The sequence below is a fragment of the Notamacropus eugenii genome, chromosome X (genome assembly GCF_028372415.1).
Source record: "Notamacropus eugenii isolate mMacEug1 chromosome X, mMacEug1.pri_v2, whole genome shotgun sequence".
NCBI classification, from domain to species: domain Eukaryota; kingdom Metazoa; phylum Chordata; class Mammalia; order Diprotodontia; family Macropodidae; genus Notamacropus; species Notamacropus eugenii.
In genome coordinates, this window is record NC_092879.1 from 6,889,103 (window position 1) to 6,914,757 (window position 25,655).

A 25,655-nucleotide genomic window follows, 5' to 3' on the forward strand; every position below is an offset into this window, starting at 1 on the left:
TATTTCTCTCAAGTGTCTGCAAACCACTGAGGCCTTTTTGGGAACAGACATGTATGTTTGCCCAGAGCCACCAAGAAGCCTGGAAAATTGTAGCACTCCAAAAGTCTAACGCACATCAGACCAAATTTCTAAATATATGTACATGCACCCACACTTAAACACGCACACACACACATTCACTCAAGGGAACTTTAACATCAAATATGAGGCACAGAAACATGTCAGTTTTTAAACAAGCAGCTTTCACCCACTTCCCTGATTGTATTTACATTTACCTTGACAGAGATTGCAAAAATATACCCAATATATAAATCCCCTACTTGAGCCTTGGGAAGGGGAGCAAAAAAATACAGCTGGCTAGAAAAATGCTTCGGTGAGGCACCGATTAGAGTCACTAGAAAGCTGGGAGGGATGGGCCTAGGATGAAGCCCTCTTTTGTTCAGAAAATGGAGACTCATAAACTTCCATTGGTGGGCAGGTGCAAACCAGATGCTGGTCACCATAGAGGTCATCAACTCGTGCAATTGTGGGCCAGAATTTGCTGTCTGGTTTCAAGAAGGGTATTGGGAAAGCTGCTACTTCTCTGGAATAAGGCCGATCCCAGTTTGAGGAGATAATACAAGTCAAGGAATATGGAGACATCTTCAGTGAGTTAACCCTTGAGTCCATGCGACCTTTTTCTATGTCAACAATTTCTTGACGGATACTGATCATGGCATCACAAAACCTGTCCAACTCAGCCTTATCTTCAGACTCTGTGGGCTCAGTCATAAGTGTCCTGACCACTGGCCATGACATAGTGGGAGCATGGAATCCATAATCTTGAAGCCTCTTGGCAATATCCACAGCTTCAATATCTGCAGATTTTTTGAAGGGTCTTGTATCCAAAATAAACTCATGAGCCACATAGCCTCTTACACTCCTAAAAAGGACTTTATAATGCTTTTCCAATCGCTTGGCCATATAGTTAGCATTTAGTATAGCGATTTCCCTGGCATGTTTGAGACCTCTGCTTCCCATCATGTTAATATATGCCCAAGCAATTGGCAAAATGGCACTGACCCCAGGGAGCAGAGCTGACAGTACCCAAGGAATGTCCATCTTTATCCAACTTTATTGGGATGACTGGACGGTTTGGTAGAAAAGGAGCAAGATGTTTCTTCATATCAATAGGCCCCATTCCAGGCCCACTGCAACTATGGGAAATGCAGAACGTCTTGTGAAGATTTAAATGTGAGACATCAGAGCCAAAGTCTCCTGGACGGCAGAGTCCCACCTGTGCATTCATGTTTGCTCCATCCAGATCAACCTGGCCTCCATGTTGGTGGATGAGGTCACATACATCACTGATATTCTCCTCTAATACCCCATTGGTAGATGGGTAAGTGACCATGATGGCTGCCAAGTTTTCTTTAAATTTATCTACCACAGCTCTAAGATGCACAAGGTCAATACTTCCATTTTTGTCCACCTCCACTGGCTGAATCTTCATCCCTGCCATATGGGCACTTGCAGGGTTGGTGCCATGTGCAGACTTAGGAATGAGGTAGACAATTCAGCGATGCTCTCCTTTACTGTTTAAGTAAGCCTTGATTTCAGCCAATCCAGCACATTCTCCCTGGGCTCCACTGTTAGGTTGGAAAGAAATGTTGTCATAACCTGTGAGTTCACACAAATCCTTCTCCAGTTCTTGGAAAAGCTGCTGATAACCTTGAACTTGGTCTAAAGGCACGAAGGGATGGATGTTGGCAAATTCTTCCCGTGTCATTGGTGTAAGTTCGGATGAACTGTTGAGCTTCATTGTACAGGATCCCAGAGGAATCATGCTGTGGATGAGAGAAATACCTTTGTTCTCCAGCTTCTTCATGTAGCGAACAATATTAGTTTCTGACTGATAGCTGTTGAACACTTGATGTGTCAGGAATGGGCTGGTTCTTTTAAATGGGGTCCCGAGGATACCTCTCTTCTCTTCTCCCATGCTTTCAGCAACCAGTTCGGCAGAGGACTCACAGCCAAAAATCCACAACAAGTCATCCAGATCTTTTTCTGTGATGGTTTCATCAAGGGAAGTGCCAATCGCGCCATCTTGAAAAAGCCAGAAATTGATTTGCTGCTGAGCGGCTCTATCTAAAACCTCATTTAGGGCACAACCACATTGGATCTTCAAGGTATCAAAGAATAAGTCATGGTGTAGCTTGTGACAAGCTCGCTTAAGACCTTCTGCTAGAATCAAGGTGGCATTATCCACCCTTCTGGCAATGTACTTGAGCCCACTGGAGCCATGGTAGATGGCAAACATGGCAGCGATGTTAGCCAAAAGAGCCTGAGCTGTACAGATGTTGTTTGTAGCCTTATCTCTCCTGATGTGTTGCTCTCGAGTCTGCAGAGCAAGAGGGAATACTTCCTTTCCTGTAGCATCTCTTGTCACTCCCACCATTCGTCCAGACATCATTCTCACCAAGTTTTCCTGGACAGCAAAGAATGCAGCATGTGGTCCCCCATAACACAATGGCACCCCAAACCTTTGAGAACTCTTCAAGGCAATGTCAACCCCAAATTCTCCTGGTGGTCTCAGGACACAAAAAGCTAACAGGTCAGTAGCACAGCCAGCCAGAACCCCATGCAGGTGGGCTCTATTCACAAGTTCTATGAAGTCTTCCACCTTCCCCTCCGTGTCTGGATAATGGAACAGCACTGCACTGACATCTTTATCACTAAAGTCCATCTCATGAGGCAGTTTCAACTCAATGAGGACCCCAATGTAATTGGCTGGAGTTTGGACAACAGCTATTGTCTGTGGGTGGCACCAGGGATCAACATAAAATTTCCTGTTTTCGTTGTGTTCTACGCTTTCTTTTCACTCCTAAAGGTGGCTCCTCCGGGCCCCCGTCTTCTCCTCTGCTTGACCCAAGTCTCCATCGGGTCCTAAGCCAAGGATGTGTCTGTCTCCTGAGAATGGAAGGAGGCAGAGATGGATGGATGGATAGATGGATGGAAGGATGGAGCGGGCGGGAAGACTCAGAGACTGGGAACCAACACTGAGCAAAGTTCTCCAGGAACACTTATTTCTTTGAGAAATTGTTTTGGTTGATGACATAGACAGATGTTAAGCTTGTTTGATTTCTCCCATCTAACAGATGGACTGGTCATGAATATCTAAAGTCTCTCTTTTCTTAAAGACTGCAAAATATAGATCATACGATAGTTGTAAGTTTAGTTCAATCATCAGTATGTATGGTATAAAACTATTGATATCATTCCCAATGGAATTCTAAATATATACCAAAAAGTCACTTGTTGGCTCCAGTGAGATTCTTCTGGTTTCAGTGCCCATGATAAATTTGCTAGAGTTTTGTTAAAGTCTTCATTAGATCTATAATTATATAGATCACATTCTGTATAACAGGGTGCTTTTGTAGACTTATCAATGTTACTCAAATTCAATATGTTCTACAACATTGTACTTTGAGAGTCTCTACCGTATTCTAAATCGATACTGAAAGGGCATTTATATATGAAAAATACTTGTCCTTTAATACTTTGGCAAATGTAGAGTTCTTTGTGTTCCTTGTTGGATATGGTTGGGAATACCGAGTAATGAGTTTTGTATCACCCCTGATATATGATATTTGTTATTTCTCCCTCTTTTCATATAGAGGAAGAAAATTCAAACAAGTTTCTGGTATCACTTCATGTATCTCTTAGTCAACCATCTGCTCACTTCACTAATCATTAATAGATAATTTAGGCAAAGAAAGTTGGTTCAGTAAAACAAGATTGACATATTCTGCTGATGGAATCTGGTACATAAATTAGTATATTTTTATAGATCACCACTCATTCTATAATATCTGGATTTATCTACACACACAACAACTATTGGAGATATCAGATTAATTGAAATTTCTTATTTGTTTCTGTGATACATTGACAGGCAAACAAACAAAATTTGCTGTTGTGTTTCACAGAAATATTGAGAGTCAAATAAAATTATTGCTTTTGAGGAATGATACATAGATTATTTGTGCAAGAGGAACTCCACAAAACATTTACAGAACTGTGTCCTGATATAAAACTTTAAAATTAAATTTATATTAACATGGATTAATTTTAATGCAAATTATTTTTTTTAATGAAACAAAGTAAGCCAAAAAAGATTTCACTTAATTTTAATGTGCTATGCAATGGAGAATAAACTTTGAAAATATGTGTTTATGACAGCTGTTACTAACTTGAAAATTTGAAAAATTGGGTGACTGGAAAGAATTATTTAGACTTGACTGGAACCTTGGATTTTGATCCGTCCTACACTGTATTTTGTTTGCAGGCCAAAGTCTAAAGTGAACAGACTATAAAGGACTTGCCAGTGGCTACAGAAAAAGTAAATAATGTAACAAGAAGTTGGACTTTGAAACTCTGCCTCAACATCAGATAATCTCATTTAATTTTGGCAGATGAAGAGCCATACTATTTATACTGTCAATTCTTTCCAAAATATTGGTTAATTTTGCTGAGTTAACTCTCTCTGTCTTTCTCTTCCCTCTGATTTTCTCTCTCTTCTTACAACTCCCGTATCTTGTCATTTCTCTTAACAAATGTCTTCAAAATTTGGATGTATTTCATGAATAAGGAAAAATATTTTTTTTAAATCTCATAATTTTTAAGAGAAAAAATATTAGGAACATGAGCTGTCATCAGCTAAATATAGAGAAGAGGAGGTAGCAAGACATAATGGGCAGATTTCTAGATTTTATAGGAAAGAAAAGCATTTAAAATTTCTGTCACATACTCCCTATCTGTATATACCTGTGCAAAGTCATTAACCTTTCTGGCCATCGGTCCTTAAAAATAATTGCATTAAACTTGGTGACAATTAAGATATCTTCCTTCCATGAAGGATGTGACCACAATTTGAAAATTTTTACCAACCTTCAGTGAATTTTCGCCTCTTTTCTCTTGGACACCAAATTTGTTGTCGTCGTGGATAGAATGATGCATACATAAAGTAGCAATAACTTCGAGAAAGCAAAATAATCACCGTCTGCTTAAGAGAAACTTGATCTTTGCTCCATTGTCTTGTTTTAGGAATAAGAGGTTTGGAGTGAGTTTTTAGAGTTCATTTTTTATCATTAAAATTCCATTAATTCATGGTTTAAATGAGTTTATTTTGAGATCTTAATGAGTAGGGATAATAACGTTTCATCCTTTTGAAAACATTACAGCAACTGAGGATTTGTGAATCAGTACTGATTAAAACAAAAGAGATTGACAGTAGAGTAAGAAAGAGGCAAAAAAAAAAAAAAACCGGGATATGTATCACCTACTGATCTGTATCTTTAGAATTTTCCATCATAATAACAAAGGTATAACCAGTTGAATAAAAGCATACACAGATAATCATGAGCAACAGGATGACTTTGGTGGCTCTGGTCCCTGGGGAGGCAGTGATTGTTGATGTTATGAAGCAATTTAACTTGCCAGTGGTGTCTAAATACAATAACCACCATGTAGCCACTGGTAATGGCCATGAACCCTGAAACACTGCATCACTGTGTCTTCAACGTAACAAGTTTTGAAGCAGATATACCATGCCAGTATATATGATAATACCTTAAATTCCTCTTAAGGTTACTGTTTGTATCATTCCTAGGGCCACTCACATGTAGAGACACAACCATATCTGTCAACAAATTGAGTACCCATATGAAGACACAGGGTGGAACAATCCACATTGGGCCTCTGACTTTGAGCTCTGCTCTTTTGGGCCTCTGACTTTGAGCTCTGCTCTTTTGGGGCTGTTGGAACTGTTGACAATGGCTTGAAAGACACTCGGGATTCAGGTAATGCAAAGGGAAAGATCCTGGGACACTCTTTGCAGATAAATTATGATTTTACATTCAGTGTCACTGAGGAAATATTTCTGGGTGCACACTTAGATTGCCGATGGAATTCCCCTGAAGATAATCATCATGATTAGGGAAAGGCAAAATTAATGAAAATTACATCAATGGATCTTGTGTTTTGACTAGTAATTAAATTAAAGGAATAGAGAAAAAGGATTAAAACATTGCCAGAGACTCTAATTATGATCTGAGGATTGTAGACAAGACACAGGATATCATCCTAAGATTGCATTCCTTATTCTCTTGGACAGAAAAAAGGTATTCAGGTCCAAAGGGACCTGGGAAGGAAGAGGTTATAGAACCAGAAAAATAAAACGAGATTTCACACATTTCTTACCAATGTGCTGAGCTTCAGTAATCCTTGGTTTTTATGGAGATATAAAAGTTTAGAAAATATTTTACTCATAACACCTTTTTGAATTTGTTTTGCAAATATTCTTATTTTGGGGCAGTTTAATTGGTTGTATTAAATAGAGACTGTTTTTTATTCTGTTTTCTACCTAATTTAATGTATTCATTTCTGTGTGTGGACATAAATACATGCATGCCTCATTTTAAGAATGGCAATGATACTTTATAGATTATCTAAAGACTGAACAATGGCATGATGAAGGTTTTACAGAAAAAAATAAATTTAGGATATATGTTTCAAGAAAATTGAAAAGTTTAGCCTCAGGAATGGAAGGCTTCAGATAAGCTACATAGCAAATGTGAGAAAAGATCCCTACTCTAAAGGAATTCTACATTAAATTTGAGAGATGAAATTTTCAATGATGCTACAAAATTATAAAAATTATGATTAAATTGGGTGGTAGATGAATAGTCCTTTTGGAGAATGGTAGAAAAGAATCAATTATGAATAGCTAAAATGAGGAAACAGTGCTTAATTTTTTCTCTTTTAACTCTATATTCAGAAATGAAGCAATTTTGGGAATAGCAGAGAAACATATTTAAGTTTGATAATTTGACAAAAAGTCTTTGAAGTTTTTAAACTAGGGACTAGGCTGTCCTGAAAGGTGATGAGTTACCTTTTACCAAAGAACAGTTTTTAAAGCTTGAATGACTTCATATAGAGAAGAAAATTAATAAGATTATTTTTACAAGTGAGGATTGCAATAGACTTCCCTACTAGTTTTTGCAGTCATTGATTTAGTCTTGTATTTGCTTCCTATTCTTTATGTAATCTGATTAAAAATGTATTATTAGATCATTTAATAAAGTCAAGCATTTTATGTTTCATACAGAAGTTCTGAAGGTAGTTTATTACATAAAGTTCTCCACAATTCCACTCTTAATTTTGCGTGGATCTATGATAGATTTTTCAGGACCATCAAGATCATTTTGGCTGATCTACCTTCACTTGCTTTGATTAGATATCATATAAGAACAGCCCTTCTTTTTAGATCCCGTAGTTGTTTAATGAAGTATTTAGGACACTTGTGATGTCAGGGAAGAGAGAACTAATTTTAGGAGTAGACTATTGTTATTGCAAGGCTCACATATTCTTTCACTTCAAGGATTATGATCCCTCTAATATAGGCACATACATGACAATAAAAAAACATTCAAGAGGAAAATTATTGTCCCAAATGCAGCTGTTACTAACCCTGAGCTCTAAGAATCTTCCCAGTGGACACTTTGGTTATTCCAAAGGTCATGTTATTCTAAGGGTATACTCTCAAACTTGAAGAAGCTTCCAAATCAGGGGAATATAAACTCTGGCCTGGGAGAAGATGCTAGGTAAACTGCTTTCTCAGTGATGCTGTTGCCCACATAATCGACTTTTCTCTTACTCTCCTGACTGAAAATACAAGCAACTTTGGCTAGTGCAGAAAGTAAGCTTGAGTAACAATTGATTTTATAGTTTAGCTGAACACAGCTTTGAAGGAAGAGAGATGCTGATACCCCCTCAATTCTATGATCTTTACAACCACATACTAGACAGTAAATAGTCTGCCTTACTAATTATGAAATTGTCTGCTTTCATGATTATGAAATTAGTATGAAATAGGTTTCTTTTGAAAATTTCTCTTGGTAGAAGAGTGAAGAAATTAAAGTGGGCACTAAACAAGGGTAATCTGGAAGAAAATTAAGCCTAGGATTTTAATTTATATTTTTTCATACCTTTCAAAATATTGTATCCTTATCAATAAGATTTAATTTAAAGAATGACAGTCATAAAGTACATGACACTGCTTTTGAAGATCAATAGCATTCAAATACCTACTTTTATGATTTTATATGCTGCATGTTAATTATAGGCTTAGCAATATAGGTTTTATCAATATTTTTTATTATCAGTACTTGAAAATGGTGCCTAAAAGTTTACAAGGGCAATTGGAATATCATAAAATAAACCCAGAGAATAAAAATATTGCCCAAATAAGAATTTTGTTTCACAAAAGTGAAATAGCTGCATTTTTAATACTTGAAATTCACTGACATATGAGTAAGAAAAGATGAGAAGTTTAGTGCAATTCCTTAGTGGAGAAGCTTTGTTATATGGTCATCTCTTGAAGAACATCAATCACAGATACACATAGGAAAACTAGTTTAAAACGTCCTGCAGGAGATTATTGTCACTAGGATTATGTTATGACTTCAGGAATTCTTTTGTAAGATTGTAGTTGAGTTCCAAGAGAAACATCCTTACTGACTTTGTATTTTGTGAGAACATTTGACTAAAGAGACAATTAACACCAAGAGCAGCAAGATTGTCGAAAGAAGAAGATTGCTTTACGATGGAGCAGTTATAAAATATCTTCATCAATAACCTCAAGATAAAGGAGTTTCTGGCTGACATGGAATAATACCAGTGTCCATCAACTTTCACATGAAAATCTGAGATCCAAAGCCCACAGAAATGATATTGAACATGGAACTATATAGACAAAATTATTTAAATGATTGAATAAAGATGAAAGTGATGTCATAAGAAAGTGGTGAAAATATATAACAATGTAGTAGAAGGGATCAGAATTGTATCTATTTGAGTTATGACCTAGATAGACAAATGTGGGATGAATGTTAATGTAGATTTCTTTTGAGAGTGACTGAATTTCAAGGCACCAGTTTCAAGAAAAGCAAATTGCATAATGAATGGTGGTCATCCTGGTTTTTTTAAAATAGTAAGAGAGACCTCATCTTTACTGAAATGACAGCCATGTCATCAATAATTCCAATATCAAGGTAAATTCAGAAAAGAGATTTTTTTCTTTTGTATATGTGGGCCAGATGAAGACAAATCAATAAAGATCATTTGATAGACCAATTAATTTTTGTTTCAGAGAAAGTTTATGTTCAAGGAACATATATGGAGATATAATCATAGGTATGCTGACTGAGTTACTTATAAAGTATTTAAACAAGATGACTGAATTGGAAAGATGATAACTAGGTAGTAGAGATAAAACAAGTTCTCTCAAATGAAGGAATTGCAAGGTGAAATATAGCAGAATCCTGCACTAATATGGATAAGGAATATTGTGCATGAGGAATTTTTCTGGTAGACTTAGTACTTCACTGCAATGCAAAGATTTAAATAATTCCCAATTGTCTCTTAAGGCAAAATGCCTTCCACATCCAGGGAAAGAATTATGGAATTCGATAGCAGAATGAGGCAGATCATTATTATGTTTTGGTTTGTTTTATTATTTCTCCCATTCATTTGATTTCTTCTATGCAACAGGACTAAGATGAAAATGTATTTACTAGGAATGTACGTGTAGAACCTATATTAAAATGTATGCCATCTCAGGGAGGGAGTGGGGATGTAGTGGGGGAAGGAGGGGAGTGAGGGGAAAAATCTAGGATATGTGGAAGTAACTGTAGAACACTGAAAACAAATAAAATAATTAAAATTTAAAAATTAAAATTAAAAAAATAAAGTCCTCTATGTACTTCCCCACCAAATTACTTATAGGTATCTAAACGTAATCTATCATTTAAGTACAGAAAAACATATCAAGTCCCCAAATTATGTACACCACTTTTCCAATTCCTTAGTATAACAAAAGGTCAGAATATTTTTTTTTCACAAATGGCTCATTTCCCAGATTATCATATCTTTTAAGGGGATACAGTTAAAGTGCTGTCACTAGGCTATTTGGGGGGTCAGAATTCTAAATTGCTTCGAAAAAATGTCTAAACCAACGCCCAGCTACACGATTACCCAGCCTTGCATTAAGAAATTTATCCTCCCATCCTCCCAGGACCTTCCAAGTTTTTTTTTTTTCCTTTTCCACTTCTATTGTTTTGTCAACCGGATGGGTGACAAATGGAAAATCAAAGTTATTTTTGTGAGCATTTTAAGTTAGGTATTTAGATCATTTTCATGTGGTTTTCAATAACTTGTAGCTTTTCTTTAGAAAATTAACATTTACTGTACTATTGCCATTTCACTCCCAGGCAACTGATCTTGTTTTTAAGTATTTGGATCAGTAACTTATATATCTTAGACCACAGGCTTTCATCAGAGGACTTCTCTGAAAAAATTTTATCTGAGTTGACAGTTTCACTTCTAATTCGAACTTTTTTGATATTGTTTTAAATTTATTGTTTTAAATTGATTTAAAATTATGTTATCAGATTGTAAATTTTTTCTTCAGTGATCTTCTTCATCCTTTCTGGTTATCATCCATATTTGTGACAGGTACCTCATTTCGGGTATCCCTGATTGATTTATAATTTGACATTTTGTAACTAGGGCCTACTTCCATTCAGATATTATTATTGGCTGGTTAAGTGGCACAGGTGATAGAGTGTTGATCCTGGAATTAGAAGGACCTGACTTCAAATTTAGGCTCAGACACTTGCTAGATGTGTGATTTTGGGTAAATCACTTCACCCTGTTTTGCTCTGTTTCCTTACTTGTAAAATGAGCTGGAGAAAGAAATGGCAAACCATGCCAGCATCTCCACCTAAAAAAACCCCAAAATGGATTCCTGAAGGGTTGGACACAACTGGACAACAATAAAAAAGGAATAATTCATGGAACACCGTTTTTCATCAGCAGATCTACTTGGGTTCACTCCATAGAACTGAGGAGCTCTTGAGAGCCACAGCCCTTCTTCTCATTTTTAGCTTAATTTTGTGTGTTCTTAGAGTGTTAGCTCCTTGAGATGTGTGTGTGGGTGGTGGTGGGGGGGAACCTGTCTGTTTTTCTTGTTTGCATCCACAGCACTCTGCATAGTTCTTGGTATATTGTTCCATTACTCGTCATTTCTGACTCTTAATTGACTCCACGGACCATATGATGCCAATACTCTCTATGGAATTTTTTGGTGTTTTGTTTTTCTGGGTAATGATACAGTTTCCTCATAGACTACTGCTTGAACAAACTCACTCCCCACTCTTATGTTTCACAGAGTCCTTCTCCACAGCAGCCTTTAAAAGGGTCTGGGACAGATGGGCCTCCCCTTCTCTCCCACAGTTGAGTCCCTGGAAAGCTGAGAAAGTTCTCACTCAAACTACCCACACTGGTTAAGCACATGCGTTCGGGTCTGCAGGCAGTGATACACATGGGGCAAATGCCCGAGTAGTCAGACTGGACTGGAGTAAGCCACACTTTGCACAAGTCCTTCAGAACCCCAAATTCCTACTCCCAAAGGACAGTACTGCCAGTTGCTTCCAAGGCTCCTTTAATCTTCTCTGCTTCTGATTTGGCAACTTTGGCTTTGATTTCCTGGGGTAAGGACTCTACTAGCTTCTTTTCCTGGATGAGGTTTATGCTTTGAATGTAATTCTTTACTTCTTTGATCAGTTTCATTTTATTCACAGACTTGGTTTCTGTCAGCCTAACAGTGAAATGTGATAGCTCCTTCCGTTTGGGTGCCTCTTCCTCATCTGCTGCCTCAGGGGCTGCTTTTGCAGTAGCAGCACCTGGTACCATGCCACCCATTTGCACCAGCCACACATCCTGGATCTTCAGTGTATTCTTCAATAATTCGTTGAGATCAGAGATATCCAGTAGAGTGAGGCCAGCGATGTCCTGTACTAACTGCTGAATCTTAGGAAGGTACCGCTTGGGGGCATCTTCCAAAGTGGCTCCAGCCAGAGTTTGACTTCTTTTTTGATGACAGCTGCTTCTCCTTAGCCTCAGGGTACAAATATCCAATAATGGGAGTCTGGTATGGAGCAGGGCCTGGACCCGGAAAGTCAAGCAGGGTCCCCAGCAGGGATTGAGTAGCCTCAGCCAGCATCGCGGTGGACAGGAGAAGGTCACTCACCTGGTGTTGGTTTTTTTTTGGTTTTTGTTTTGGCAAAGATAGTGCAGTGGTTTGACATTTCCTTCTCTTGTGTTTGGCACATAGTAGGTGCTTAATAAATGTTGATTGTATTAAATTCAAGGAAATTGAATGAAAGGATAGAGTAGTTCAGTAGAGTCTTCAGGGGGCATACACAGGGCCCCTCATTACCCACCAGCTCTGAGGAATCCCTGACTTTCCTTCCCCAAGACCCTGACTCATCCTCACTCCCTCTAGTTACCCTCTCCTAAGATACAGGAAAAGTTTCTGTCCCTGATGCTCACAGGTGCTCCCATGGAAATTCCAATTAGTCAGTAGTCACTATTGATTGGGATTGGCACCTGAGACCAAAGTTTGCTTATTCTTGAGACACATCCTAGATTCCCTATGCACATAGTGTCACTGCTCCTGCAGATGACATGAAGATAAGAGGTCTTAGAGGAGATGAACTCAGATATATCTCTGCTTATATCTGGAGTCTCATTCCTGCCTACTCTGCACATACTTATATCCATTTCCCACCCATTCTACTTGTAGCTGACAGACTAGGTGAGTTACAATTTCTTAGTCTCAGAGATTGACATTGATTAGGAAAGAGCCTTTTCTAGGAAAAGGTGATATCCCTGAGTATTTGGGTCCTGGAGATAAAGCAGGGATCATGTGGAATATGTTCATATAGGTATGGTGTTATCTTTCATAATGACAAAGAACATATTGACTGCTATGGTGATGGTTCAGGTGAAGTTGTCCTTCCCTTCTTCTGTCTCTTTGTCTCTGTATGTACCTCTACTTCTGTCTCTGTACCTCTGACTTTGTCTGTCTCTCATTGTCTCTATTTCTGATCTCTCTGTTTCTCTCTTTCTTTCTGTCTCTGTCTCCATGTGTCTCTGTGTGTCTCTCTCTTTATCTGTTTCTGTCTGTTACTGACTCTGTCTGTGTGTCTCTCTGTGTTTCTGTCTGTGTGTCTCTGTCGCTCTCTGTCTCTGTCGCTCTGTTTCTCTTTCTCTCTGTCTCTGTTTGTCTGTCTGTCTCTCTCTCTTCCTTCTCTCTCTCTCTCTCTCTCTCTCTCTCTCTCTCTCTCTCTCTCTCTCTCTCTCTCTCTCTCTCTCTCTCTCTCTCTCTCTCTCTCTTGCTTTAAGAGAAACCTAGACTGTAGCTGGGATGTAGATATAGACTCAAATGAATGGGATACTGTCTCTTAATTATTTTGTACCAAAAGCACACCAGGAAATTGCTTGTCAAGTCACAGCCTAAGGAAGTGATGGATGGTGAGGCCAAGTTGGGGGGTGGGGTGGGGGTGGAAGGGAGGAGTGTCTTAATTATCTAGTAGGATCCCAGCCTGCTGAATAGGACTTGATCAGATCTACCTAAAAACATTTGAAAACGGGAGGGGAGAGGCCTAAATGATTTGGAGCACTGTCTGTCTTTCAAGGTTTTGGCTTCAGTTCCTTCCACCCCACCCATCTCTTACACCCAGTAATGTCTTCTGTGCTAAGAGAAAATATGGGCTATAAGTTCAGTTCCCACTGGAATATAGACAGTTGTGGACATGTTCGATGTATGACTGAACTTTGTCTGTTGTCAAACAAAGAGTTCTAAGATTAGAATTGAAAGGGGCCTCATTCATTCTAACTTCCTCAGCTTGCAGAGGAATATCTCGAGATGCATTTAAGGTTTTATTCTGCGAGACCTTGGAGATGCCACTTAACCTTGATTGCCACAGACAGAGAGATGCACACACACATAAAGAGAGAGAGAGAGAGAGAGAGAGAGAGAGAGAGAGAGAGAGAGAGAGGTGCTCAAAGTCATACAGATAAGTAGCAGAGTCTTTTTGAACATTTCACTACGTGGTTGATCAATGTTCATGTCACATTGCTATATAAACCTCCAGCTTTCTATGACAGCAGTACCCTCTGAGCTATCATTCACTACGTGGTTGATCAATGTTCATGTCACATTGCTATATAAACCTCCAGCTTTCTATGACAGCAGTACCCTCTGAGCTATCATTCCAATCTCCTCCATTCCTTCTTTTTTCCTCTCTGTCCCTTCCCATGATCTCCCCTGCTCCTACTTATTCGAAGCATAGTCTTCAGTAACATTTATTGGCTTCTTATATTTTACAAATTTTTCTTTGAAGTAAGGGGTGTCAGACTTGCTTGTCAGGTTTGCTGAGCAAAGCAAAATCAAAGCTGAGTTTCAGCGAAACCACCAATCACTGACTTGACCACCAACGCAAAGGGTAAAAAGAGACATACATACACAAACACATACATACAACAGTCTATTTATCTATATAACTCTAAACACAATAAAAGGACAAGAAAAATGCAAGAGGGTGTATATGTTATGTATATATGAATATTCATAAATATATGCATGTATAATGATGAAACATGGACAGCTGCTGTTAAGTTCCCAATGATCTCATGCCTGCATGAGATCTTTCTTCCGGGCGCGAATGAATGAGGCGGGAGCAAGGATGGTATGCACTCCTTTTATTCTCAGCTAGTTCAGAGTATATATAGGCATTGTACTTCCATTCAAGCAAGAAGTTTGTAAACACTGTGTGCTGAGCTTCCGTGCTTGGCTGTTGTTATTCTTGCTCAAGATAATTGTGAAGGTTGGTAATTGCGTAGGTCCATCACGTAAGTCATGCAAGGACATGACGTCTCAAAGAGATTTCTCCCGAGGGCATCATGACCCTGATAACCAGAGAGTTCCAGACCCCTTACAAGCTAAGATAGTGGATAGAGTGCTGGCCCTCGATTCAGGTAGGTCTGAGTTCAAATCCAGCCTCAGACAATTCGTAGCTGTAACTCTGCGCAAGTAACAACTCTGTTTGCTTTAGTTTCCTCATCTATAAAAGTAGCTAGAGAAGAAAAAGTCAAACCACCCAGTATATTTGCCAAAAAAACTCAAAAGGGATCACAAAGAGTTAGATATGACTGAAAATGACTAAACAACAAAAAGCACAATAGAAGAAAGGAGATTTAAAATGTCATCCCTATAGAAGAACCTATAAATATAGAGTAATTATTTTCTAAGAAGACATTTACCTGTTATTTTAAAGCTTAGAAAGTCATTTCCTCTTTTAAAACCTGAATCAAGGTAAACTGAGACACAAAGTTCAGAGCACATTCAATTTATTGATAAAGCTAGGAGTTAGCAAAAATGGGATCTTTAGCTGCTCAGCAAGCCAAAAGTTCTTGAACGATGTCAATGAGATCATTTTTTTACAGACAAAAAGAGGAGCATCCAAAACCTAGAAGGCTGCATCATATTCTAATTTTCATGGGTTATGCAGGAAACAGGGGAGAAAAATGTTTTATTCTCTGTAGTAAAAGGAAGATGTGAAAGCTAGATGGTGGAGTGGAAAGAGAACTGGCCTGGAGTCTGGAAGACCTAAATGCAAATTTGGCCTCAGGTTGTTAGCTGTGTGACCCTGGGCAAGTCACTTAACCTTTATTTGTCCAATTCCTCATCTGTATAATGGAGACAAGTTGTAGAATGAAATGACAAATCACCCTAGTATCTTTGCCAAGAAATCTCCATGGCCATACGTCCACAGTGTCACAAAGAGTCAGACACAACAAAGTAACAAAAAAAGGAAGGTGGCAGAGACCCCTTAATTCCACATGGCAGGATGCCATATGAGTCTCACTAGGAAAATGAGAGTAATGATTACCATTCCTGTATCTTAAGGGTTTGTTGGAAATTTAGCTGATTCATAACACTTTTTGTGTACCTGCTATATGCAAAGCATTATAGAACATGCTAAGAAGATTGTCTGCATCCTAAAGATCTAACAGTCTCATTGTGAAAAGAGAGAAGAAGCAAGTAAAAATGGGATAAAAATGTACGATTAAATGACCCAATCAGTTGAGTGGCATATGGGACAGACCCTAGGCAATAGGATGCTGGACTTAGATACAGGAAGAGAAGAGATAGAAACTGCCTCAGACATCTACTAGCATCATTTCACCTCCCTCAGTCTCAGTTTTCTCATCTCTAAAATGGATATCATCACACCTAGCTATGAATATTTTCCTCCAACTTTAATGAGATAATATATATAGAAGTTTTATAAGGTTTAAAGTGCTATGTAAGTATTATCATGAATGGTGTTGTTGCTATTTCTTATTAAACAATCAGAAACTCTAATGAACACATACCAAAGCAATAGCTACCAAGTCACCATTAGAGCTCAGAACACCTTCACAAGGATGTCAAGTTGTCCCTTTTACCATAAGACTCATCTATACTGTCTACATTGTTATGAGGACGCACATGTAGAAAGGCACAGATACAGTGAGGACCTGCCCCCCATATGGAACATAAGGGTATCATTATGTGGCACAAAAGTAGGAAGAAGAGACATCTCTAGTTTTTCTTCTCCCCACACTTCTCTGGAGGAGACTAACTTCTGGAAGGAAGTTGTGTCTAGACACTACTCTGCTCTTTTAAGAGAGAATGAATATTGGGCTAGAATTATGTATATTTGCTCCCTCTAGGTCCTCAAGAGTGACTTTGATTGAATCCAAACTCCACAAAACAAATAGCCTTAAAAAAGGATGTGTTCTGTAAAACTTGGACTCAGTCGAAAGACAACATCTAAGGACCTAGAAGACTGCGTGTAAACTTGAGGCCACATATTTCCCACCCCTAGTCTAGGGAATTTAACCTTGTACAAGGTAACCTCTAATCACCATGTTTTGTTGAAAGAAGCTCTGTGTCCAAGGTTTGGCCCTTTTCTTTCTAAATACCAGCTTTAAAATGAACACACATATAACACTTGCCAAAGAAAAGTCATTCATAGAAATCAGCAGCAAAAGGGAAATCAGAGAAAGTAGCATAGGAGAATGAATATGAGCATGCAGAGTGAAGGAGTTCTCCCATTAAGAATGATGTAACTCAACTTGACGAAGAGAGAGTCCTAGATCAAATCCAAGAGGTTATTGCCTAAAGTCTATAGAGTAGCAAGTTGGGGAGAGGAGGAGGATGGAGCATGCCGGCTCCTCTCATGTCTTCCCAGAGTCTTTTCCTTCAGCAGTCTAAAATGAGGTTGGTGTTATCCATCTTCCCTCTCAAAGGTAGAAGCCAGAAGTTCCAAAAGCCTGAAGTGACTTGAAACTTTAAGAGATCTCAAGGAAGATTCTTGAGCTTAAAGGTTTGTGGAAGCCTAGAGAGCTCTTCTTCTCTCCTGTTCTTGTCAACTCAGCCCAACAGCTCACTCAGGGTAGGGTATTCAGGTCCCTCACTGAGAAGAAAATTGCTTTGGCACTGAAGAGTTACAATATAACCCTTCCACATGGGGAGTCTAAATGGCTTCCCCAAGGATGAGTATATAATCATTATAAGGGATAAATTTAAACCCATTTCTCTGACGCCAGAACCATCAATCGCTATTGTACAACACTGCCTCTGCAGCTGTAATTGTCCCTTGTCCTATGTTACTTAGGCTTTTCAACATGTTATTTACCCTGTTTTAGATGCTCTCAAGGATATCAATGTCATTCTAGAATTGCCCATAAAAAACTAATGCAATACTCAAGCTGTGGTCTGACCAGGGAAGAACATATTGGGCCTCTCACCTTCTTGGTCCTGGACACTACTCCTCTTTGAATGTAGTTTAAGATCTCAATAGTTGTTTAGTGGCTCTGTGGCTTATATATAAGTGTATAATACATATACATATATGTACACGCATATATATAACATATACATGGTATATATATATATATATATATATATATATATATATATATATATATATATATATATACATATATATATATATATATATATATGCGTGTGTGTGATATATTTCCCCATATACCCACACATATACACATGTGAGAATGTAGCAGAAAAAATGGCAAACAACAGGGGAATTCTTTGTTTGGCAATATCTGCCACATTCTGTCAACAGAGGAAACAGATCACCTTATACATTACTTGAAATTTAATTTTATATTCACATCCATGTGCATCTCACAATGGATCTTTTGTTCCTTGACATCAACGTCTTAGCAATACTATATCTTCTCCCAACTTCTTCCCCAGGACCTTATCCAAACCTAAAAGTACTAAACACAGAAGAAAGAGAACTGGGATTGGTTCCATTTTCAGTTCTTTCTCCAATACTTATTAACTGTGGAAACTGAGAGGCAGGTAACATCTTGGAGATTCAGCCTCCTTGAAAGTATAGTTTTTTGAAATATCTACAACATGGGGAACATAATATTGCTTCACTGACTTTTCAAAACTTCTAGAAGGAAAGTATTTTCTAAAGTGCCTCATACCCAACTTAACTGGGAAGAATTTTTGCTTCTTATTTGAAAAATAAGCAAATTATGAAATCTCCTCAGGGAGTTTTGTCTGGGATAGTCAGTATTCCATTTTTGTCCTCCTCAGATCACTTTGAATTGGAGAGCAGTTCTACTAATCAAATCATCTAAGGAATGAATTTCAGTGATGAAATCCTGGGGATTGTCCACCTGGTGCAGATGACAACTGGAATTCTGGGAAACTTTTTCCTCATTTTCCATTACTCTTTTCATTTCATCACTCAGAAGAGGCCCAGAAGCACAAACCTAAATTTTGTCCAAATATCCTTTGCTAATATAATTTTTCTTCTTTCCAGGGAAATCCCCACAGTAATATTTTCTTGGGAGGTCAATATTTTTCTGAATGATGCTGAGTGTAAATCCTAAGTTATCTACAGAGAGTATTTAGGGGCCTTTCCTTCTGCAGTAACTGCTTCCTTAGTAGTTTCCAAGCCATTGGCATCAGTCCCAATAGCCCAAAGTGGGCAATCCTCAAACCTAAATCCCCAAAATGCGTGATTATCTGTTATGTTTTCTGTTGGAACCTCAGTCTATTAATGGATATTGCTCTTCTTGTGTATATAACTGATCTAAGACAGAATAGCACAAATATTAAAGGCCAAGACAAACAAGGGTTTTGCTCTGTCCACTCATATGTCATGAATTCACTGAAACTTCAAATCTGGAAGTCTTTTTATGATTCTATGTTAGTGATTTTAATGGTTTTTAACAGTGGATATGTGGTGTTTCTTCTGTACATACACTAGCAGTGAGTCCAGCACATTCATAGTACCAACCTCTCCCCCAGAGTCTTCCCTGAAATGAGAGCCACTAAAACCATTCTGCTGTTGGTGAGCACCTATTTTTTCAACTCAGCATGCTCTGTCCTTGCTACTTATGCATCTTTTCCTGGAGCAACTAGGCCCTGCCTGTTCTATATTGCTATGTTTCTGTCCATGACTTTTCAAGCAGTCAATCCTTTTGTATTGATAGGTAGTGAGACGTGGATCTTTTGTGAATGCTATTGCTTTCTCCAAGAAATGAAAGACTCATGTGCTACACCTATATCATGTAAAACACATACAGAACCACAAAACCAAAGATTTTGAAAGTAGGAGACCTTGTAGTACAATTCCCTAGGGCTTTCTGGAGCCCAGGTTCAAGTTTATTTTAAATAAGAAGGATTTCTTCCCTTCACCAATAGGTACATTATGAATGAGTCATTCAAACAAGGGCCACTGTGATTTTAGAAAATAATAACACACTGAAAAGTGGTTATTCCTTCAGGCTGAGATCTTGAAAACCTTTATATATGGCTAAAGATATCAAGTCATTCCCCTTCTCCTACGGGATCCTTTTAACCAGCATTCACACAACTTCCCACAAAGAGGGAGTGTCCTATGAAGATGATCAGACTGGTTCTCTTTCTAGAGATAATATCTTAAATTTAAACTTAAATTTCGTCTCCTTAGTGAACTTGACCCTTTCTGGTCATAGCCGTGTTGTGGCAGAAGGGCTCAATGAAACTATGAGTGATACTATGCAGGGTTTTGCAAGACATACAGGTCAAAACCTGCTGGATTATAGAGAAATCAAGGGAGTTTCATAAAAACACCTATTCTTGCTTAATTGACTCCAGTAAAACATTTGGCTGTGTGGATTACAACAAAATGTGTCAAGTCCTCAAAGAGATAGGATTGCTTATCCTATTTGTTTCCTGAGGAAACAGTATGTGAGTCAAGAAGCAACCATAAGAATTTAATATGGAACAACTGATTGGTTAAAGATTGGGGAAGTCTGTCTATTGTTATTTATTTAACTTATATGCAGAGTACATCACGTGAAATATCAGGATAGATGAACCAAAACCCGTAATTAAGGTTCCTGGGAGGAATATCAACCATCTCAGATATGCAAGTGATACCACGTTGATAGCAGAGAACAGTGAAGACTTAAAAAGTCTCTTGATGAGGGTAAAAGGGGAGAATGTCAAAGCCGGAAGAATGCTTAATTTAAAAAAAAAGCATTAAGTTTAAAACAACCATTGCAATCATTTCCTGGCAAGTAGAAAGAGAAGAAATTCAAGAAGTGTCAGATTTTAAATTAAAACTTACTTGACAGTGACTACAACCATGAAAGTAAGACACTGACTCTTTGGAAAGAAAGGTATGGCAAATCTGGACAGGACACTAAAAAGAGTACAACACCTTGCGGAAAAGGTGCCTATAGTGAAAGCCATGCTTTTTCCAACGGTAATGTATAGTTGTGAGAGTTGGACTATAACAAAAAACTGAACACTGGATCGACTTCCAAATTGTAGTGCTGAGGGAGAATTTTAAGAATCCCTGGGACAGCAAGGAGACCAAATTTGTCACGACTTCAAGAATTAATTCAGACTGTTAATTGGAAGGACAAGTACTGAAGCTTAAATACTTAGGCCACATAATGAGAAGACAGGACTCATTGGAAAGCACTCTGATGCTGGGATAAATTGAGGGCACAAGGAAAAGGGGACAGCCGAGGATGAGATGGATGAAGAGTGTCATGGAAGCAAGGAACATGAGGTTGGACAGACACCAGGAGATAGTGGATGATAAAAGGGCTTGGCATACTGTGGTTCATAGAGTCACAAAGAGTCAGACATGACCGAATGACTGAACAAAAACAACAAAAAACAAGTTTTATAAGACTGTCAATGTCTTCTAACCTGAGAATAGCCGAGAAGGAAGTATATCCATATTGAATTAGGCAAAATTGCTTTTCTTAATATGGATTGATACTCTCCTGCTTCTCTGGTTGATTTAACTATATAGTTATAATGATATTTATGGTTATTTCAATAGTTATGATGCATACTTAACTTACACTTAGAAAAATCTCAAAAAACGTTCTTCTCAATTTTGAACAAAAATTTAATTTTGTATCTATCACCTAGAAATGTTATCTTATTAGATATAGCCAATCATTCCAGTTTGTCAATACTTGAATCACTATTTTGTCATACTACATCATAAATGCCCTTCATAATGCAGTGCCATCTTTAAACTTAGTAGAATGTGCATTTGTGCTTCATTCAAATCCAGTCTCAGACACTATCTGTATGACTCTCAGAAAGTTACTCACTTGCTTATTGTTTCAGTTTCCACAAGTATAAAATGGAAATGGAATGGAAAATGGAAAAATGGAAAAAAATAACATCACTTAACTTGCAGAATTGTGAGGATTAAATGAGGCGATATATGTAAAGCACTTAGCACAGTTTTTAGAGTATAACAGATGGTACAGAAATGCTTATTCCCTTCCCTTCAGTCAAGAAATTAATAAAAAATTCTGGCATCACAAGTCCCATGCAACACCCTATCTCAAGAGGAACATCAATTATTTCATTGAAAATCAATGATTCAAAATGTTCCAGATTCATCTAACTATATTCTCCTCTATCCCTCAAATACTCTGTGGTGCTAATCAAAGTTTTTCTGAAAGATTTTTATCAAATGTATGAATAATTTCAAGTTATATTATTATTTCATTATTCACTGGATCTGTCAGGATGATACTACTTTAGTCCAACAATATATGTGTATATTTCTTCAACTAATTCAGATCCTATTATTGTTGCACTTTATGAGTATCTATAGCCCCAAAATTTACTGCTTTGTGAGTAACGCTTTTTTTTATAGTGAGGAGTTCTGTATTTGATAAGGTTGGTCCAATAGTGTATTAATGGGTCTATTACTCACCTTGATAGGATTTGCCAAAGTATATATACAAGAAGCCATTGATGAAGCATTGATGTAGGATACAAATGAATGGAAGACATATATTAAAACCAAGCAGGACCTTTCAGATCTGTGCATAAGGGAAGAATTTATTACCAAACGAGAGATAGAAAGGATCATAGAATAAATAATAGATAATGTTGATTGCAATCAATTAAAAGATTTTGTACAAAGAAAACCAATGCAGCCAATATGAGAAAGAACGTAGGAAACTGAGGGAAATTTTGCTGCTAATTTCTCCAATAAAGGTCTTATTTTTCAAATATATATAGAATGCAATCAAATTTATAACAATATAGCTCATTCTCCAATGGTCAACAGATATGAACAGGAAGTGTTCAGAAAAAGAATCAAAGGTATCTGTAGACAAATGAAAAATGCTCTAAAATCACTATTGATTGAAGAGATGCGAATACAAATACCTGAGTTACAGCCTCATATTTATCATGTTTGCTAATAACCAAAAAAGAAAATGACAAATGTTGGAGTGGATGTGGAAAAACTGGGAAACTAATGCACTGTTGGTGGGGTTATATACTGGTCCAAACATTCTGGAGAAAAATTTAGAACAATGCCTAACAGACTATAAAATTGTGTGTTTTCCAAAAAAAAAAATGAATATTTGATATATTTGACCCAGAAATAACATTGCACACATACACACACCTAGTACTCTGCATCAATTGTCCTTGTTCCTTTCCTTAGCACTATGGTTCAGCAATGCATACACCACCACCACAAGTAGAGCAGACTTCCTGCTTTCCTCTCTATATCTTCTGGGGAGGGTGAGGAGGGTGACAGTTGTGTGCTGTATTGCCATAGATTACTAATGTGAGGCTAGATGCAGGTGGTGGGTTCTCAGCTTGAGAAGACTGCAACAGCAGCAGCAAGGAAATTTCTCAGGGGATGCCAGTATACAAGCTTATGTCAGTTTTCTATTACTCAAAAATTTAATTGTTCTTCTATATGTAATAAGACTTTACTTTGTGCATATCTAGATAACCTAACACCGAAGTTCAAAACAAAAGGAAATGGGTCATAATGCAAAAGCAAGCAGGTAGAATATCCTTCTGATTTGAAGGGGGTAAGTATTTGTTAGAGGGTTCACCTTACCACTTACAGAAGTGTTGAGTCCTACTCATGTCTTTATTTGTATTTTTTTCGGTGTCCTGGAGGAGAGGAAATGAAGGCAAATCAGAGGAGTCACTGCAAAATTGTTTTAGAAAGCAGGAGACCAGAAGGTTAACTGATACTATTGCCTTATGTTACCTCTGACAGGCAAAGCAGAGTGACTAGATTACCTGTGGATATGATGCAAAGAAGCCACTGGCCACGGAAAGTCCTGTAAAAGAATAGGAGTTTCTAAACTGTCCTAAAGTCCAAAATCCATTGTATAGTCTCTGGGAGGTTTTAACTATGGAACTGAATTTAGGATGAGTTAGGAAACTCTCTATCCACTACATTACTCTGCCTCTCCTGGATAATCTGTTTTCCTTAGCTTCTGTATGACTGTTTTCTGTGATGGCTCCTCAATCATATCGTGCCCACTAATAGGACCCAAGAAGCCTGTCTTAGGCATTTTCTTTTCTCTCTACTATTTCACTCTATCAATATATCAGTTCCCTTAAATTCCTTTATCCTGTCTACAAGCAAAAACAACAATAATGATAGTAATAATCACTCACATTAGCATAGGGTATTGTAGTTTAGAAAGTGCTTTCATCACAGAACTATGTGCAGGGGTAAGAAAAGAATTAGGACATTGGCATTACCACGGGGAAAACTAAAACTAAGTGATTTGTTTGTGTGTGTTACCTGCCACGTTCCTAGTACTTTCTTTTCTCGCTGACAGAAACTCAGCAATCACACTGGTTGAATCTTTCAGTGCCTGAGAATAAATTTATCCTGGACCAACTAATGTGAATTCATCAAGAAAAATTATGTTATTTCTCACTATAATTCATTATTTGTCTTTCATATCAACTCCCTGTTTGCATGGGTTTTTTGTTGTTGTTGTTGTTCTATCGTTTCTAATGAAAATGTCCTTCCATTTGGCTAAGAAAAAATAAATCAGTTAAGAAACCCTGCCTCCTCTGATGATGTCCATCATCGTTGTCCTCCCTACTTTAAACAAAAGTTTGCTTATTTACTTTTTGATACTTTTGTACCAATTCAGATTTTAAAAGCCCTTTTATCGGATTTTATTGTCACTTGCCTATCTTGGATTCTTTTTATGCAGGAAACCTGGATGTCTAGGCTTCCTTTCCCTCTAGGTCCTGTTTTTTGTTTATTAGTTTTTATTTTACTTTTTCTGAATTCCAAAACCATGTCCCTTACGCTAGCAACCTTCACTTGAATGTATCTTCCCATCACTTTTTAAATGGAACAAATTGTTCACATCAACCCATTACACCCCAGAAAGTCTTCACATGCTCAGGGTAGTTACCTAAAATATTAATGTATTCAAGGGCTACCAATTATCCTCAATGTGGTATAACCCGTCTGCCAGAATTGTTTGCAAAGTTGTGAATTCTATGCATGCTGTAGCTTCTTGGAGAAACGGGTTAAAGCTGGGAGGCAGATGGACACCAAAAGTGGAAAGCAACCCTCACACCCAAGGTACTTGTCTTCCTTGACAACTATACACCCATCCAAAATAAACTACAAGGGTCTCCATCACCCTGTAATGCAGATCGACACAGAAGACCTAGATAGGCATAGAGACTTGCAGTATTGACGCTGGAAGGTATATTGAAGGACATCTAAGCCAGTGATTAAATAGATTCCTGAAACTGAGCTTCAGGATCAATGAATTATGAAGAAAAATTTGCTTTGTCCACTCTAACCTCCTTTCCATATTTGGTAGTTCCATGAAAAATTTCAAACAATCACCCTTCTCAGCAGGAACTATGGGAACTTTTTCAGGCTTGTCTGATACTAATTTCTTTCCCTTTTAACTCCATTTCATTTATCCCTTTGAAGCCTTATTTCAAAAAAATGCCTTGGCAGGAAGCACCTGTGCTTGGGATCTATGTTTCTCTTTAAATCAATATACTGCCCCATGCAATCTTGGTAATTTAACTTTCTGAATTTGCCAGTCAGAAATTTATCCTTGTTGAGATAGAATATACAGTATGGTTTTATTATTAATTAACAGATGGACTAACAGTTCCATGAGATATTCATCTTGAGGTTTCATGGTGTTAACAGATGTTTCATAAAATGAGCTAATAAAATAGAGTTCCACCAGAAAATGAGGACCAGTTCAGGACTGTGGTAGCTCCAAAAATATTGCCTGTAAATAAGCTCAATGTAGAAAGACAATAAGAATAAATATATTTCTCAAGTGTCTTAGAAATCTAATTAAAGACATTTTAAAGTAAAAGGAATGAGGGAAGG

General features: G+C 37.7%; 1 protein-coding gene and 1 pseudogene across 1 annotated transcript; both read right to left on the bottom strand.

The window, feature by feature from the left end:
- Positions 1–406: 406 nt before the first annotated feature.
- LOC140515855 (glycine dehydrogenase (decarboxylating), mitochondrial-like) lies at positions 407–4,998 on the bottom strand. The gene is given in 3 exon segments (XM_072626678.1): positions 407–1,060; positions 1,062–2,844; positions 4,926–4,998. Coding segments are annotated over 3 exon segments (2,499 nt in total). The 3' UTR covers positions 407–417.
- A 6,501-nt stretch (positions 4,999–11,499) lies between these two features.
- On the bottom strand, positions 11,500–12,103 carry LOC140516478 (large ribosomal subunit protein bL12m pseudogene; annotated as a pseudogene).
- Between the last annotated feature and the right edge of the window lie 13,552 nt (positions 12,104–25,655).